General features: G+C 28.3%; 2 protein-coding genes and 1 non-coding gene across 3 annotated transcripts in view; 1 reads left to right on the top strand and 2 right to left on the bottom strand.

Moving 5' to 3' along the window:
• The window catches only part of LOC114932402 (muscle-specific protein 20), a 30,358-nt gene that overhangs the window by 14,597 nt on the left and 732 nt on the right, over positions 1-15,029 (bottom strand). Inside the window, exon 2 of the mRNA XM_029304572.2 lies at positions 5,404-5,485. Coding sequence (XP_029160405.1) covers positions 5,404-5,485 — 82 coding nt within the window. The remainder of the gene's footprint in view (positions 1-5,403; positions 5,486-15,029) is intronic.
• Positions 6,085-6,225, bottom strand: LOC114932632 (U4 spliceosomal RNA). The gene has a single exon (XR_003819937.1). It is a non-coding gene; the product is annotated as a U4 spliceosomal RNA (small nuclear RNA).
• Positions 8,536-13,036, top strand: LOC114932403 (myophilin). The gene is made up of 4 exons (XM_029304573.2): positions 8,536-8,629; positions 11,270-11,469; positions 11,585-11,705; positions 11,847-13,036. The coding sequence occupies exons 1-4, from the start codon at positions 8,624-8,626 to the stop codon at positions 12,024-12,026; spliced, it is 507 nt and encodes a 168-aa protein (XP_029160406.1). The 5' UTR covers positions 8,536-8,623; the 3' UTR covers positions 12,027-13,036.

Below are 15,029 nucleotides of genomic sequence, written 5' to 3'. Positions count from 1 at the left end.
ATATAATATTCTTTTGTATCTATATATTCTCTTTGTACAAAAAAATAAGCCTGACTGAAAAACTGTTAACATTTAAATTTAAAAAATTATAAAACAATTTTAATACAAAATGTGAATTTATTTGATTTTATAATCAAAAGAAGAACAAAGTTGCTCGTCGAAATTGCAGTCGCTTAATATGAATGCTGCTTGATGCAAGCAACGAACAATTGTAATTGTACGCGAGGGAAAGTGAAAGCAGGGGTAAGAGAAAAGAAAGAAAAGTAGAGGTGACATGTAACTAGCAGCATTAGAAGTACGACCATCCAGAGTACTGTATGTGGCCCTGGTATGCCAGCGTCCTTACGACGTAACATGATGAACAGATGACGGTAAATCAATACGCGTCGTCGACTCGGTTAATTCTAATGTTCGATAAGAGAGTAACACACGACCTTGCGCGTCTTTACAATTAAAATATCTCTATCAATAACGCGATCAATTTTACTTTTACTAGCACTACTATTTTTCAGAACTTATTCCTCCATAAAAAGATATACATTAATCCATTCAATAATTAGTAAATTGATTGTATTATATGAAATATATTTAATTTTGCTCGAAATCAATGTATGAAATTATCGTTCCCATATTACAGACCTCGACAACAGGAAAACGTGCGCTTTATTTATGCGTGATCACATTTCTGATATAAATTTTATCAATGCCATTATTTTTTTATAAACAATTTCAATACAACTTAACAATTTATTTTGTGTATAATAATTATATATATATATATGAAAGAAAATGCATCTTTACAGTATAATAAAAATATAATATCTCATAATTATATCTCGTAGTGATTATAACAATCAAAATAAAAATTTCATAAATTACTTTACACGTGATAACTAAAAATTTTTATTAATAAATATTTAAGAAAGGAATACGTAAAATGCGTTTAAAGTTTTTTAACTCAAAAATATAATTTAATTTTTCCTGAAATACACGTGTTCTCCAATCAGTCGTATTCCCGAAATTATCGGTGATTGAAGATATTAATGCAATATCTCACAATTGAGACCTGTCAAACAAGGATCGTGCCAAGCATGCCTCGCGAGCTTCCGGGAGCAGGCTACCATCTGTATTTGGAAGTCCCGCGGGATACCTCGAAATTCCCATCAAATTCGCGTTACGCTAGCATCAGGATCCCAGTGTCTAGGGTAGGTCAGGTCAGGAATGCGCAGGACACGATGAGAGGAGCGTAATTGAACCTCGACCGTTTAAGTTCAATTTTAAACGAGTCAATAACATCAAAAGCTTCGACTATCCGGCTCGCATCCTCGCATAGAGCTCGAACATGCTCTACGTAACGTATATTGTAATCTAGACCACCCTTAGATTCGCCGCGTAAGTCACGACGAAGATGAATACCGAATTCGTTCTCAAATTATCGAAGCAGCAAAAAGAAAATCAAATAGTGTAAAGTATTTTTTTTTAATTATATAAAAATAAATTCGGACAAAAAAATTACACTACTCTTCATGAGAAACTTATTTAAGCTCACGGAATTTTCTCTACCGTTTGCCCGATTCTATCGAGATTTCAATTGTGTATGCAGCTTTCTTTATAAACAGATTCTGCCTGTTTCCGACAGGTACGCTCAAGGTTCGCTGGCACCAGGCTGCCACTTGCTCAAGAGAGCTTTCTTGCGTGCCGAGGAGAGACCCCCACTTACTAGATGCTCGTAGATATCGAAGGTTTCTAGTGGGGATTAATCATGTACTCGAGTGGGGGTGGTTTCGTCGTTTGGCCACCTCCATCGCGTCCTCGACACAACCAGGATGACAGTCATGGGTGGAGGCTCGTTAAATCTAAACACTTGCCATAATCATAGTGTTATCGAGTGTCACGAGTTTCCTCCCCATAGATCTCAAACGAATGCGACAAAAACCAAGTTCATATTTTCGGCGATCAGACACGCGTGACGGGCTCTTGCGAATGATCGAATCGAGGGTTAAGAAACCATCGAACGCCAAATATGTAAAAAAAAATTATAGTTCAAATTTAAACTGGACAGGGTGTCCAGCAGACTCAATGAAAAAAATTCCCTGACTTTTTCAGATTTTCCAAGACCAGAAATTAATGTTTTCCCTGACTTTTTAGTATTTTTTCCAAATATATAATTATATCTATATGATAAATCAATTAAATGTTAAATCATGAACTCCATTCCCACATTATGTACGATAATCGAAATAAATATGTCACTATAAACTACTTAAATAATCACCTTTTTTATTTATATTATATCAAATGTTTTAGTTTTGTCTCTATCAAACATATTAAATAAAATAACACGACGATGAAAATATAAATTAACGAACACGCTGTAGATGAATCGATTTTTAACAACACAGATAATTAGCGTGCTGGAGGTCAAGGAAAAGTTTATATTTATTTAACAAAAAATTTCAAATTATTGAGACAAATGTAGAATAATGTGAAAAAATCCAGATAAATAGTAAAATTTCCTGACTTTTCCCTGACAATTCTAGATTTATAAAATTTCCTGACAATGCTCGGTTTTCCAGATTTCCTTGACCACTAGATACCTTGTTAAAAAAAACGTTACTAAAATCCTTCTTCAATTTATTTCCGTTCGAATATTTGGAAACGTAGTATATTTTTATCATTTATTATATTATTTTAGAAGTAATATGGAATCTTCGACTAATAAAATGCTGATCATCAGAAAATTAGTACATCAAAGTAGTAAGTTAAATCGTGTGTTTTGATTATGTTCCTTTAACTTTATCAATTACCTTATCTTATTGTTAGTTGATTATTTGTACTTCCAAATTTAAGTAGATAGGATATTTCGTAATTTAAATACAATAATAAGAATATATTAAACAATTAATTTCAGAAATAAAAATTTTCTTCAAGAAATTAAAAATTGTGCGTTACGTTTTAAGAAGAGCATTTTATCATTTAAAAATTGATAGTTTAATTTTAATTTATTACGCATAGTATGACGTTTAAGCAGAATGACACGAGTATTAATTGAGATTTTGCGATATTCGACTTCTCTGATCTCCACGTCAATTTTCTTCAGAGTATTCATAAGGGACGAAACAAGTAGAAAAAACAACCCGCCGTCGTCACGTACGTGAAGCAACACCGATATTGCGTCGACGCCTGGCGTGTTTGTCACATCAGGGGTGTATGTCGAATCGAGGGTTGCTCGCCGAAGCAGGCTCGATAGGGTGGCTCGCAATGACGTAACAAAGCGCGCGTTTTGCCAGGGGAGTATAATGCGACAGGAGGCAGAACTACCCCTAGTAGTTCAGGGGCAGAGTTCAGTGATCCCTTAAAAATCTCTTAACACAGTTTCGCAAACTCTTGTTTATATCGATTTGTTACTGAATATAATTTTCTCGCTAGAACCCGGGAAACAATTTTTCATACATAATTATATATAAATAATTGTATAATTATACATATATAATCGTAAAATTATACGTGAAATATATCCATTTTTATACATAATTATATATATATATATTTATATATAAATTATAAGGGTTCATATATAATCATGTCAAATTATATATGAAACATATATATTTATATATATGAAGAAATACTTATTCATTATATATATATATATATATATATATATATATATATATATATAAATTTATATAATTATATATAAAAAGCACTTTTCTTTTATCTAATTATATGTATGGACATATTTTATATATAATTATGCGATTATATGTATAATTTTATATATTTCTATATAATTTTATATTGTTATATATAAAAAATTTTTTTTCCGGGAAGCTTTCTCTCGTTAGCAATTATCTATTTATCAAGTTTTGCACGAATAAAGAATGAGTTGAAATTGTAAATATTACCATACATTATATATATATATATATATATATATATATATATATATATATGTATGTATGTATGTATATATCTTTAAGTAATTATTTATATTTAAAACATTATATATTTTGTGCATTTCCTATATTTGATTATTTACACGAAGGATGTGCATTTTTTTAAGTAACTTTGACAATTTAATTTAACAGTGTAAATTCAAATGTTAATGTATGACTCCAACATAATATTGTGTAAATGTTTAAAATAAATATTGTTTGCTATAACTTATTATTCCGATACATCATAAGACATGTGTTCTATATAGGGGAACTGACCTCGACGAAGCTTAACCTTTGCGACGTCACATGGCCTGACATTTGTATCCGGCAATTATGCGATTCTAGTTAGATAACAGCGCGGGTTTCCACCCCTTTGGTTTAACCTCGCCCCAATGGGGATGAAAACGTCGGAACGCTTTCGGACTCGTATCACCTCCGCGGAACAGGAGCTCATATATGTTCGTAGTATCATTAAGTTCATAGCTATTATAGCTATTAAAAGAGATAAAATATTTATATTGATTATTTTTTAAGTACAAAGTATTTTGAAAATCATTTATGCCAAAAGAAGCATTTAAAAAAATTATTCATTTCTATAACACTCTAAAGAAACAAACTCGGTTGAATCGTCACTCGTTCTTATATATAAATAATTATATTATAAAAATTAAATATATACATATATAATAGAAATAAATAAGAAATTATAATTAATTAGTTAAATGTACTATCTTCAAAGTTATCTATTTGTTTTATAAGAAATTTGTAAATTATGTGTTTAAAAATACGTGAAATAAAACGATACTACACACATGACACATACATATATATATATATATATATATATATATATATATATATCAGACAATAATTTCTCAAGTGAATTAAAATGCAAGCATTATTAAGCTTGCAGGTTTTCAGCCACCCTTACATATCAGGGTTTCATCTCGAACAAGATTTTTCCAATCAATAGAATATAGAGTATAATAATAATTCTATCTCCATACAAAAGTGAATGTTTTTCTAATGTCCTTATTTATATTCTTACTTATATTATGCATGAAATTAAAAAAAAACTAAGACATATTTTTAACTAACAATAAGATATGTAATAATAATTTTATAAAGTTCGTGATACACGATTCGTATATTTTTATTTTAATTTTGTTTCTTTATATATTAATTCTGTGTTAAATAATTTTAAATTATTTAATACGATTCAACATAAATGTAATATAATTAAATTATTTAGATTCAATAGTTTATTATTATTGTCAAAAATATTTATGTACACAATTTGACGTCAAAATAATGTCTCTTGATATTCAAATGACTTGTACTTGGGGGAATCATATGTTATAAAAATTCTATACCATTTTAAGATAATTTATGCTAGGCATATCGATCGCAAGTAAACATGTATATGAAATATGAGTTAAATTAATTTACTTTAGAAACTTACCGGGTGGAAATCTTGCACCAATTACAGCTTCGATCCATTGTTGAGCTTCTGCTTCTTGGCTTGCCTCACGCTTGCCAGCAACCTGTAATTAAAAGAAGAGGCCATAAATCTCTCTATATAGGTAGTAAAAAAAGCATATCACGTTAAAAGTTATTCTTATATTCTTATTCTCTAGTCATAAAAATGACATATGCTATCCACCTGTATTCTTCTAAACAAAACTTTAAAAAATAAGAGCTCAGTGACACTTGGCAACTATAAAGACAGAATGATAAATGATTTATTTTACATTTTTCTTACGTAGACATTTACTTTTGGCTAAGAAAGCTAACTTTAAATCTTTCGTAAACAAGGATATTTTAAGGAAATGAATAAATTTCTGAGAAAACATAAAATGTCAATTCTCTTCTTTAACTTAACTTAATATTATTAATGGTTACAAAATAAATTTAGTCTTTCTAACAATAAATAATTCTGAAATATTCATACATGTATAATTACTACTAAGATAATAAGAAATGTTTTTTATGTTATTAATTCTCGCAATAAAGCGACATCTACAGTGAGAGCTCTTTTTATATAGCCAGTCTCTATTTTAACCTTATGTATAAGGAAAAAATATCTCTTTCATCTCTTCTAGAGGCTAGAGAATACTATTTATGTTTGAAATAAGTTTATCAGTTTCCGCAGAAACTTTCAAAAATTGCCGTAGCCGATGGTATTTCACATCGTCATGGCGGGGTATTGGTAAAAGTTTTCAACTAGCAATAATCGCACCTCGGTAGAACCTCATTGGTTACGATATCGCCACTGCGCAAAGATGACGAGACGGTCTGCCGTGGCGGTATTCATAGCATCGAGGAAGAATTTCAATCTCGAGAAAGCTTTCCGTACTGACACCACGTAGCGTCTGTTTCATGAACTAAAGCAGCAGTCGAGAGAGAGGGAGGGAGAGAGAGAGATAGAAGCCTTATACATTGAAAACATGTGCCACCGATACGCTGTCACAAAGTGATGAATAAAATTTGCCATTATTAACGGATAATTTAAATGACAAACTAGCCGGATATTTGCAAGAAAATATATTTGAATAGGAGAACATGACGGCAGGAGGTGCGCGCTCGAGGAAGCACATGCCCCACGGCGTTCGATCGTTAACTCTCCGTTTCTCTCTTGGATTCTGCCACAAATTCTCTTATACTAATATCATTATTTTTTAAATAATTTTTTAATAAGTTTGTAAATAATTATAATTTTTTAAAATACATTATTTTGGATATTTTAATTATGTTGAATTAAATAATATAAACAGCAATTTTAGCAACATCATAATAAAATAATATTGTTACATTCTCAACACATTTGTGTAATAATAAATGCAATTAAAGTTAAATAAATCAATAACTTGCATATTTCTTAACTAAATGCATTTATAACTACAATTAATTATTATATTATTGATATATAATCAATGACAATTTTGGTGCAAATTATCATTTGTGCATTAGATATACTTTAATATTAATAAGTAAACGAAAAATAAGCCCTAAAATATAATTATTACATATGCTCAATTATTGATGATGATAATGAATTGCAGGCTATAATAATAACTATTATTACTTATATACATATAATTATTATTATATGTACACATAACACAATGCACGCATCTTTATTTTATAAATATATATCAATGAGAAATATCTAATTTTATTTTTTATAATCAGTTTTTTTTGTCTATTATCAGATATTTGTTCACGTCAATGTTGAAAGATTTTTTGAAAACTCTTACTACAAAACCTTCTAACGAATCGTGATATTTTCTAAAGAGATTACTAATGACGGGCCATTTATTACCGAAACCATGTTTTATTACGTAATTCGAACGAACGCATTACAAAATCGTTCCAGAACTGTCTACACACATCCGTTGTATTACTTGGAAATAGCGATTGATAAAATCTAAACTCGGCGGTGGCTTCACCCTTCGAAATGGCCAGAATCCAGAAAGTACAACGTTTACGTTATCGACGTTTTCATCTGGCGAATGTCCACGCATGTTGAATCGTACTTTGCGCAAAATACACCCACTTCTTTCAAGTTTTTCGCTTTACAGCAATTACATTAATGCACAATTATGATGTATATCAACAGTTACAAATGACATTTCATACAATATAATTCTAAATTACTTTTTAATGTGTGTGTATATTATATTAATTTTTATTTATTATTTAGATTTATTTTGACATGTTATGACAAGAATTATTATAATTGAAAATATAATTCTTCCAGCAGTTAACTAATATATTGGATTTTTAATGTCTCGTCTATATTAACATTATTTAGTCGGAATATAATAACAATAATATCCTTGAAAATGTGTAAAATTGTTTAGCACGAAAATACAGCTAATATGTATGGCCATAAATTAAATGTCGATTACAAATCATAAAAAAGTGGGTCGTTGAACTAAAATGTTTGTAGTTTAGATTGTTTATGAATTGAATTGCGAATGCTTAGTACATTGACAGTTTAAAATAAGATTTTCATAAAACACACATATACGCTAAAATTAGATTGCCATCAGATGCCATGCAGCTGTGTATCAGTAAAGAAACTTTATTACCAAAACAATTCTATTTTAAAAATAGTTCTTTTAACATATTTTTTATTAACGCTCATCAATACTTGCAACAAATTTCATATAAGATTTTCGTGCAATATTGCGGTATATATATATATATATATATATAATTATTTAAGGAGTTTTCAATCATCAAATTAATTATGTCTTCTTATATTTATTCTTGCACAAAAAAATTATTTATATATATTATTATTTTGTTTCCGTTTCGCTTTTAGTCCCTATATAAAATAGTGTCAAGTGTTGCATTGGCAATGTCAGATGGTATTTTCCCGCGATCGTCCGTCTGAATGCAAATTGTAATTTAATTTAGGATCACAACGCGTCTTGTAAATAGGGCCGCAGTGTCAAGATCTGGTTACGAGCGGAGGTGTGGGAATACCCATCCAAAAACCAGGCAACGAGCCAAAAGCACTCGTTGCTTGAATATCGGCAAGGATACGGCGGAGGGGATGACGCCATATAGCGTCGCGACGCTCAGCTTCCGATTTAGTTTCTACTCAAAGTTTCAAAGTCACACTAAGTCCGGGAAAGCTATCATCACCGTCGAAGAAACGACATAGCAACAAAATGCCGGTATGTTGTTCTTAATAAACTGCTTTTTTTATCCGATTTTTGTTCCAATGATTAATCGTGATATGATTCCTCGTGATATGTTTCTAATAAGAAATATACATATATACGTTTCAATATATTTTTTATACAAATATATAATGTATATATATGCGTATATTAAGACTATTTAACATATATATCGATAAAATGTGAACATAACTTTTATATTTTTTATTTATGAAAAAAATAATTAACGTAACACTTTAATATTTATTAGAGACAAAAATGAATAATCTAAAAATATATGTCAAATATATTCTATACATTGATTAGAATCAATGTAGATTGTAATTATAATTTTTTTTATACAATTGCTTAATTTTATTCATATATTACAATGAATATGCTATTAACAATTCAGACATTTTTAACATGTGGGTGCGTCCTTATAATATTTATAGTTGTGATTCAATTCATCATTCTGCATGATACATCGTTTTACGTCAGTACTCTCTTTTGATGTATGTTTCTCTCTCTCCTTCACATCTGATCTATTTATATCTTAACATAAATATCATTATGCAACGCAGACTTTTAAACGTTTTCCCGAGAACTAAAACAAATTTAGAAAATATCAATGGATAACGCTTAACGATGAAAGTTTCAGTTTCAATGAATTTAAATGTGATATATATAGTTAAGTACATGAAGAAATTACAATATTTGCAGTTCATTTAACTGAAATTGTCGATCATTGTTTTAAAATAATAAAATTATTGTTCAAAAATATTGTATTAATATTTTTCAATTTATTGCAATAGTTAAAGCTGCCTGTCATCTAAATTAATATAATTCATCGATCATGTTTATTTGTCGTATTATGTAAATTTGATTTCAAGCAAACGAAATTAATCAGAATATTGATAAAATAAGTTTAAAAATTGATCTTTTTTTATTTTCTTATATTATTAATTTTATTATGATAGATATGTATGTATATTACATTACATTATTAATTTAATGTAAAATTTTGTTTAATGTACGTGGGATGTTATGCTCGATTATAATATGCGATTCATGCAGACGATGCGTCGAAATATGTCTTCAGCACAGGTGTGCGACTTGATCTGTCGCCAGCCAATTCACTCAAGTGTGTTGCGAATCGTACGGACCCACCCAATTTAACTTTAAATTTAGTGATTTACTACGACGTTGCGCGTCACGTTCGCGAAACGTCCTCGGAAGCCGCTTTCGTCCGAACGGAAGCTGCTCCCTTTGAAAATGGAGCTTAAAATATCATCCCGAGTGGATGCGATGAGAAACACGTTGCCGCAACGTCTGACATGCTGTAGATAAGAAGTAAAAAAAATTCATATTTCGCAACGCAGTAATTGTCTAGCCAGTATTATCTCTTAACGAGAATTTATTTTCGTCAGCTCTAAGATCGTGGATAGGCATTATATTTATTTTATTATTGATGCAATTTGGTTAAAAAATATTCTAATTTAATTTTATGTTATTTGTAATAATATTACTTTGCCAGTATTTTTAATATAATATATTCTCGCTCTAAAATTATAATACTAAAAATAATATCAATAAATGCGCATTTTGCACAAGTGAATCATATATCATAGAAATATTGCACTCAATTAAAGTCAATTAGAGTTGCTTCATCATTCAAACCGGTATTGCATCTTGGCTAAACCCACGTGCCGAAATTGTTATATTCGTGCAGTTGAGCTGTTTTCGAAACTCCGATCATGATGTTATTACAAATTGCACACGAGTCCATTATTGTATATCTAACATTGAATAACATCACTCTTCCTAAAATATCACACGGTTGAGCGAATCGGAAAATTCGTAAAACAATCGTTATACGACAATTATAGCGCGATTTTGAAAGGCGGTTTTATAAAAGATTGTAATTTAATTTTGCTATAAATACTGATTTATTGCTTTGACTGAATGGTGCCAGATTTACTTGCGCCAATCAGCTGTTCGAATCATAAATTGAATCATGTAAACGTTAAAGAAATTCTAAATGCGTGGAAGCCATTAAAGATGCTATTCATAAAACCGTGAAACATTTCTCATTTATGAGATTTATGCATTGCTAATATGCACTTAAATATAGTTAAGACTATAATTAGAGTAGACTATAATTAAACTATAATTAGATTTACAAAATTATATTCAGTATTATCTCTTCTTATACCGAAGAGATTTCATGTTTATAATTCATGAATATAAATCTTACATTAAAAAAAAACTGTTTTACTCTTTGAAAAACAATTCATTTAAAGTATGAATCAAAATACAGTATATAATGTACATTTAAACACGTGTTTACATGCAGCTTAAGCTTTAGCATCGTTGTGACAGTTTTCGTAAAAGTCAAGATTTTAGATGCTGTATTTTATTTTCGATGTTGGTCTTAACGCGCGAGTAATCCTACACCGTCACGTATACGATCTATTTTTAATACAGCCATTTTTAAGTCATCCAGAGAAAATGCTTACAATCGACGTTCTTTTGTAGAAATACATTCTAAATTAAATCTTCATAAAAAAAATTAACAAAATAATTGTTCCATATGTCAGCTTCTATTTAAAAAAAAAACTAATTTATATTTATATTTAATTCTATCTATTTCAGGGTCGTAACAAAGAACAGGAGGCTGAAGTTCTTGCCTGGATTGAGGCTGTAGTAGGTGAGAAACTTCCTCCTGGAAACTATGAAGATATCTTGAGGGATGGTGTAATTCTTTGCAATTTAATTAACAAACTTGCACCCGGATCGGTTAAGAAGATTCAATCTAAGGGCACCAACTTTCAACTTATGGAGAACATTCAAAGGTGAGCGACATCAAATTAATTTATCGTTTTCTTTATATATATTTCTATATATTATAATATAATTTTTTATCTCTATATAAAATTGCTTTATAACGCATACACGTTTTCTCAATAGATTCCAAGCGGCGATTAAAAATTACGGTGTACCGCAAGAAGAAATTTTCCAAACTGCTGATCTTTTCGAAAGACGTAACATCCCTCAAGTTACCCTCTGTCTGTACGCATTAGGCAGAATCGTAAGTATTCTATTATGAGCAATTAATTATTTACAATATAACACAAGATTAGAAATTAATATTAGATATTATTTTTATTAATTAGAAATTTATTTATGTGACACAAATGTGACTTTTAATTAATTTTCATTAATACAACAGACTCAGAAACATGACTGGAATGGGCCAAGTTTAGGACCAAAGATGGCAGATGAGAACAAGAGAACATTTACCGAAGAACAACTGCGTGCCAGCGAAGGTCAAGTAAATCTTCAAATGGGTTACAATAAGGGTGCCACTCAAGCTGGCCACGGTGGCTTTGGAAATACTCGGCATATGTAAATTTTTTATAGAAATGACTTAACATACATATGTCTAAATGAAAATGCATATCGTGCATTAAATGCTATACAATATGACTGGTTAGACTATTAAATACGGAGTAATACAGTAAAAACATCAAAATAAGTCGCATTTTTTAACTACGCGTAACATGTAAAGATAATATTAAGCTGTTGAAATATTTTTCAAATTTGTTTTTATCGCTTTCATCAGATTCAAATAAATTTTTATCGTAAATAATTATTTATTTTTTTAATATCATGATTATTGGCATAAATAAAATCGAATAATTTGTGTTGGTATTTCTCTATAAGTCAGTCGCTTTTTGCATTATCATATACATATATGCACCTCTGTAGTTTAATAACTTTAATTATTATTTCTTAATCGACACTTTAGATATTGATATTTAATTAATAAATTATTTTATCTTTCTTCTTATATCAAAAATCTTAATAATAGTATTAATTATTAACTATCTATTTAGTTGCCAAGAATATATTTTTATATGAATTTATAACACTTGTAATTTGCATAAATATAAGTATACAAATTTTTCCTGTCATTGATGACATGTAAAAAAAGCGCTTTGAAATAAACTCCTATTTTACTCTTTAATTCATATATACAACTTACATCAACAAGTTTTACACAATTACACACTATAATATATTAAATACATGAATAAAAATATGTAAGGCATACACGTATTCGCAATTAAATTAATATATTTCAAATCATGATAAAATAAATTGTTAATATTATATGGATGTCAATTAAAATATTAAGTATATTAAGTATATTAAGTACATATATGAATACTAAACATGTATGTATAATTATACATATTTTTATATGTACCTACACATTAACACAATTTGACATATATACACATGTACAAATTATACACACACATAAACACGCAATACTATATACATTACACTATCACCTATAAATATAGTATTATAATATGTATAAAAATCTTCAATAAAAGTTATAAATTTAGAATATTTATAAAAAGTTATTAAAATTTATATAATGAACTCAATATTATCTCATGTAATGTTTGCAATAGTCGATTGCATAAATTATATGATTCAATTCAATTATATATTTTATTTTGTCAAAATTGATAAATTAAATCAACAAACTCCTACAATTTTATTACTATTTGCAATATGTAAATGTAAAGATATTATGTATATACATCAATATGTATCTAAATTAATAAATTATATATACATTTAATTATACTTTCATAAATATTATTTTTTATAACTTATATTCTCTTTATTATATATACAATATTGTAATTATGTTTATTGTGCGTATATATATGTATGTACATTTTTTTATGTACATGTATATATGTTAATTATGTCTATATACTATAAATTTTATTTATAGTATTTTATATTCTATAAAATTTTAATCATAATTCTAAAATGTGCATTAAAACGTACAACATATAAATATGTTATAGAAATGTAGACTAATATTTAATATTTAAAGCAATAAAGAAACATAATGTGTATATAGCAATGCAAAAACTACTGACATTGCAATTTGAGATTAAACTAATCTCATGCAATGTGTTTGTGATGACTATTTCGATTATATGTTAATAATTCCTTTTTTCATGAATAAAATTAATACTTAAATAATAAGTCCTAAAGCTAATATGTTATTGAAGCAAGTTGAAATCATTAAAATATAAAGATATTATTATATTTTATAAATATAAAAAAATGCTGACCAAAATATAAAGAATTTTGTGCTCTCTTAACAAAATATAATTTGTTTCTTTGCCTTACATGTGCATGTTTTGAGAGTAATGTATAAATATAAATTATTATTAGAAATTAATAAATTGTATGTAAGCACAATTTAAATGAGTGAAAAATTTTTTTGCCTACCCTACATCGTACTGTCCTATTTATCTTTGCACCCACGCAGATATAAAAATATCCATTACTGTTTGTAAATAAATTAGGAATCGCAGTCGCGTCATCGTGACACGCTTTTCTAAATTTTTCGAGGTAACGCTCGTGCTCGCTCCCATATGTTTCTGGTAAAATTTAATTCATATACTTTTGCTTTCCTTGGCAGATCCGAGTGCTTTCGGTTTATTTCTGGATCATCGTGGTATACACACAGCAACCATCGTTAGTCTTTACTCACGGCTCCAGTTTATTCCGTAATAGAATCGATCTTGCCGAAAAATAATTTTTAAATGTTTTTTTTCGAAATTTTTAATTATAAATTACTAATATCGTATTTCGTTTGGAATAAATTTTTAAAACTATTATCGCGTTATATATATCGTATATTGTTTAATCAATATGATTCATAAGACAATATATAAAAGATATAGTGTAGACTTATTCTGAAAGATATTAGAAGAGACGATTATATTTGCAAATTCTATTTTCTTTATCTGATAGTATGTGGTAATATTTGAGAATTGTTGGCTTGCTTTTAGAGAAACATGAACAATAATAAATTTTGGATTGTGATTCACGGTGTTAAAAGTGTTTCCCGAATTAGATACGCTTTAATGTTCGGATTTACAAAAATTTCGCAGATTGACGTACTGAGTCAGAGTATTTAAATAGAAGAAAAGTCAGTGCTTTAAACGTCACAGAAACTAAAAATATATAAGTGCAATATATTCAAAAATCTTATTTACATGTACAATTGATGTACAATTTTAACATTCCTGTGTTACAAAATTAATTAAAATGTAATTTATCGTATTAATAATTTATAATACTGATAAGTGAGTTTTAACTTTATATGCAAGCATGATTTATATTTTAAAAGCTATATGAAAATACATATTACATACGTATATATTAAAAATTATAATATTATAGAACTTTTCTGTTTCAGTTTTATTAAATAATGGAAAAAAACATTTTTAAATTTTCTTAATATTTCTTAATACTTCTCCATTTTTATCTATATTTAAACAATAATTTTAATTAACATAATAAATTATTG

This window comes from Nylanderia fulva, unplaced genomic scaffold (assembly GCF_048542155.1).
Source record: "Nylanderia fulva isolate GAGA-0341 unplaced genomic scaffold, ASM4854215v1 Scaffold13, whole genome shotgun sequence".
Classification (NCBI taxonomy): Eukaryota; Metazoa; Arthropoda; class Insecta; order Hymenoptera; family Formicidae; genus Nylanderia; species Nylanderia fulva.
The sequence above is the reverse complement of the archived record's forward strand: the minus strand, read 5'-3'. Positions and strand labels throughout refer to the sequence as shown.

Bases quoted from the DNA above. Each gene is read 5' to 3' on its own strand.
- LOC114932403 (XM_029304573.2), top strand. The intron at 11,470-11,584 runs GTGAGCGACATC...TTTTCTCAATAG, and splicing joins CTTATGGAGAACATTCAAAG to ATTCCAAGCGGCGATTAAAA. The intron at 11,706-11,846 runs GTAAGTATTCTA...TTAATACAACAG, and splicing joins TGTACGCATTAGGCAGAATC to ACTCAGAAACATGACTGGAA.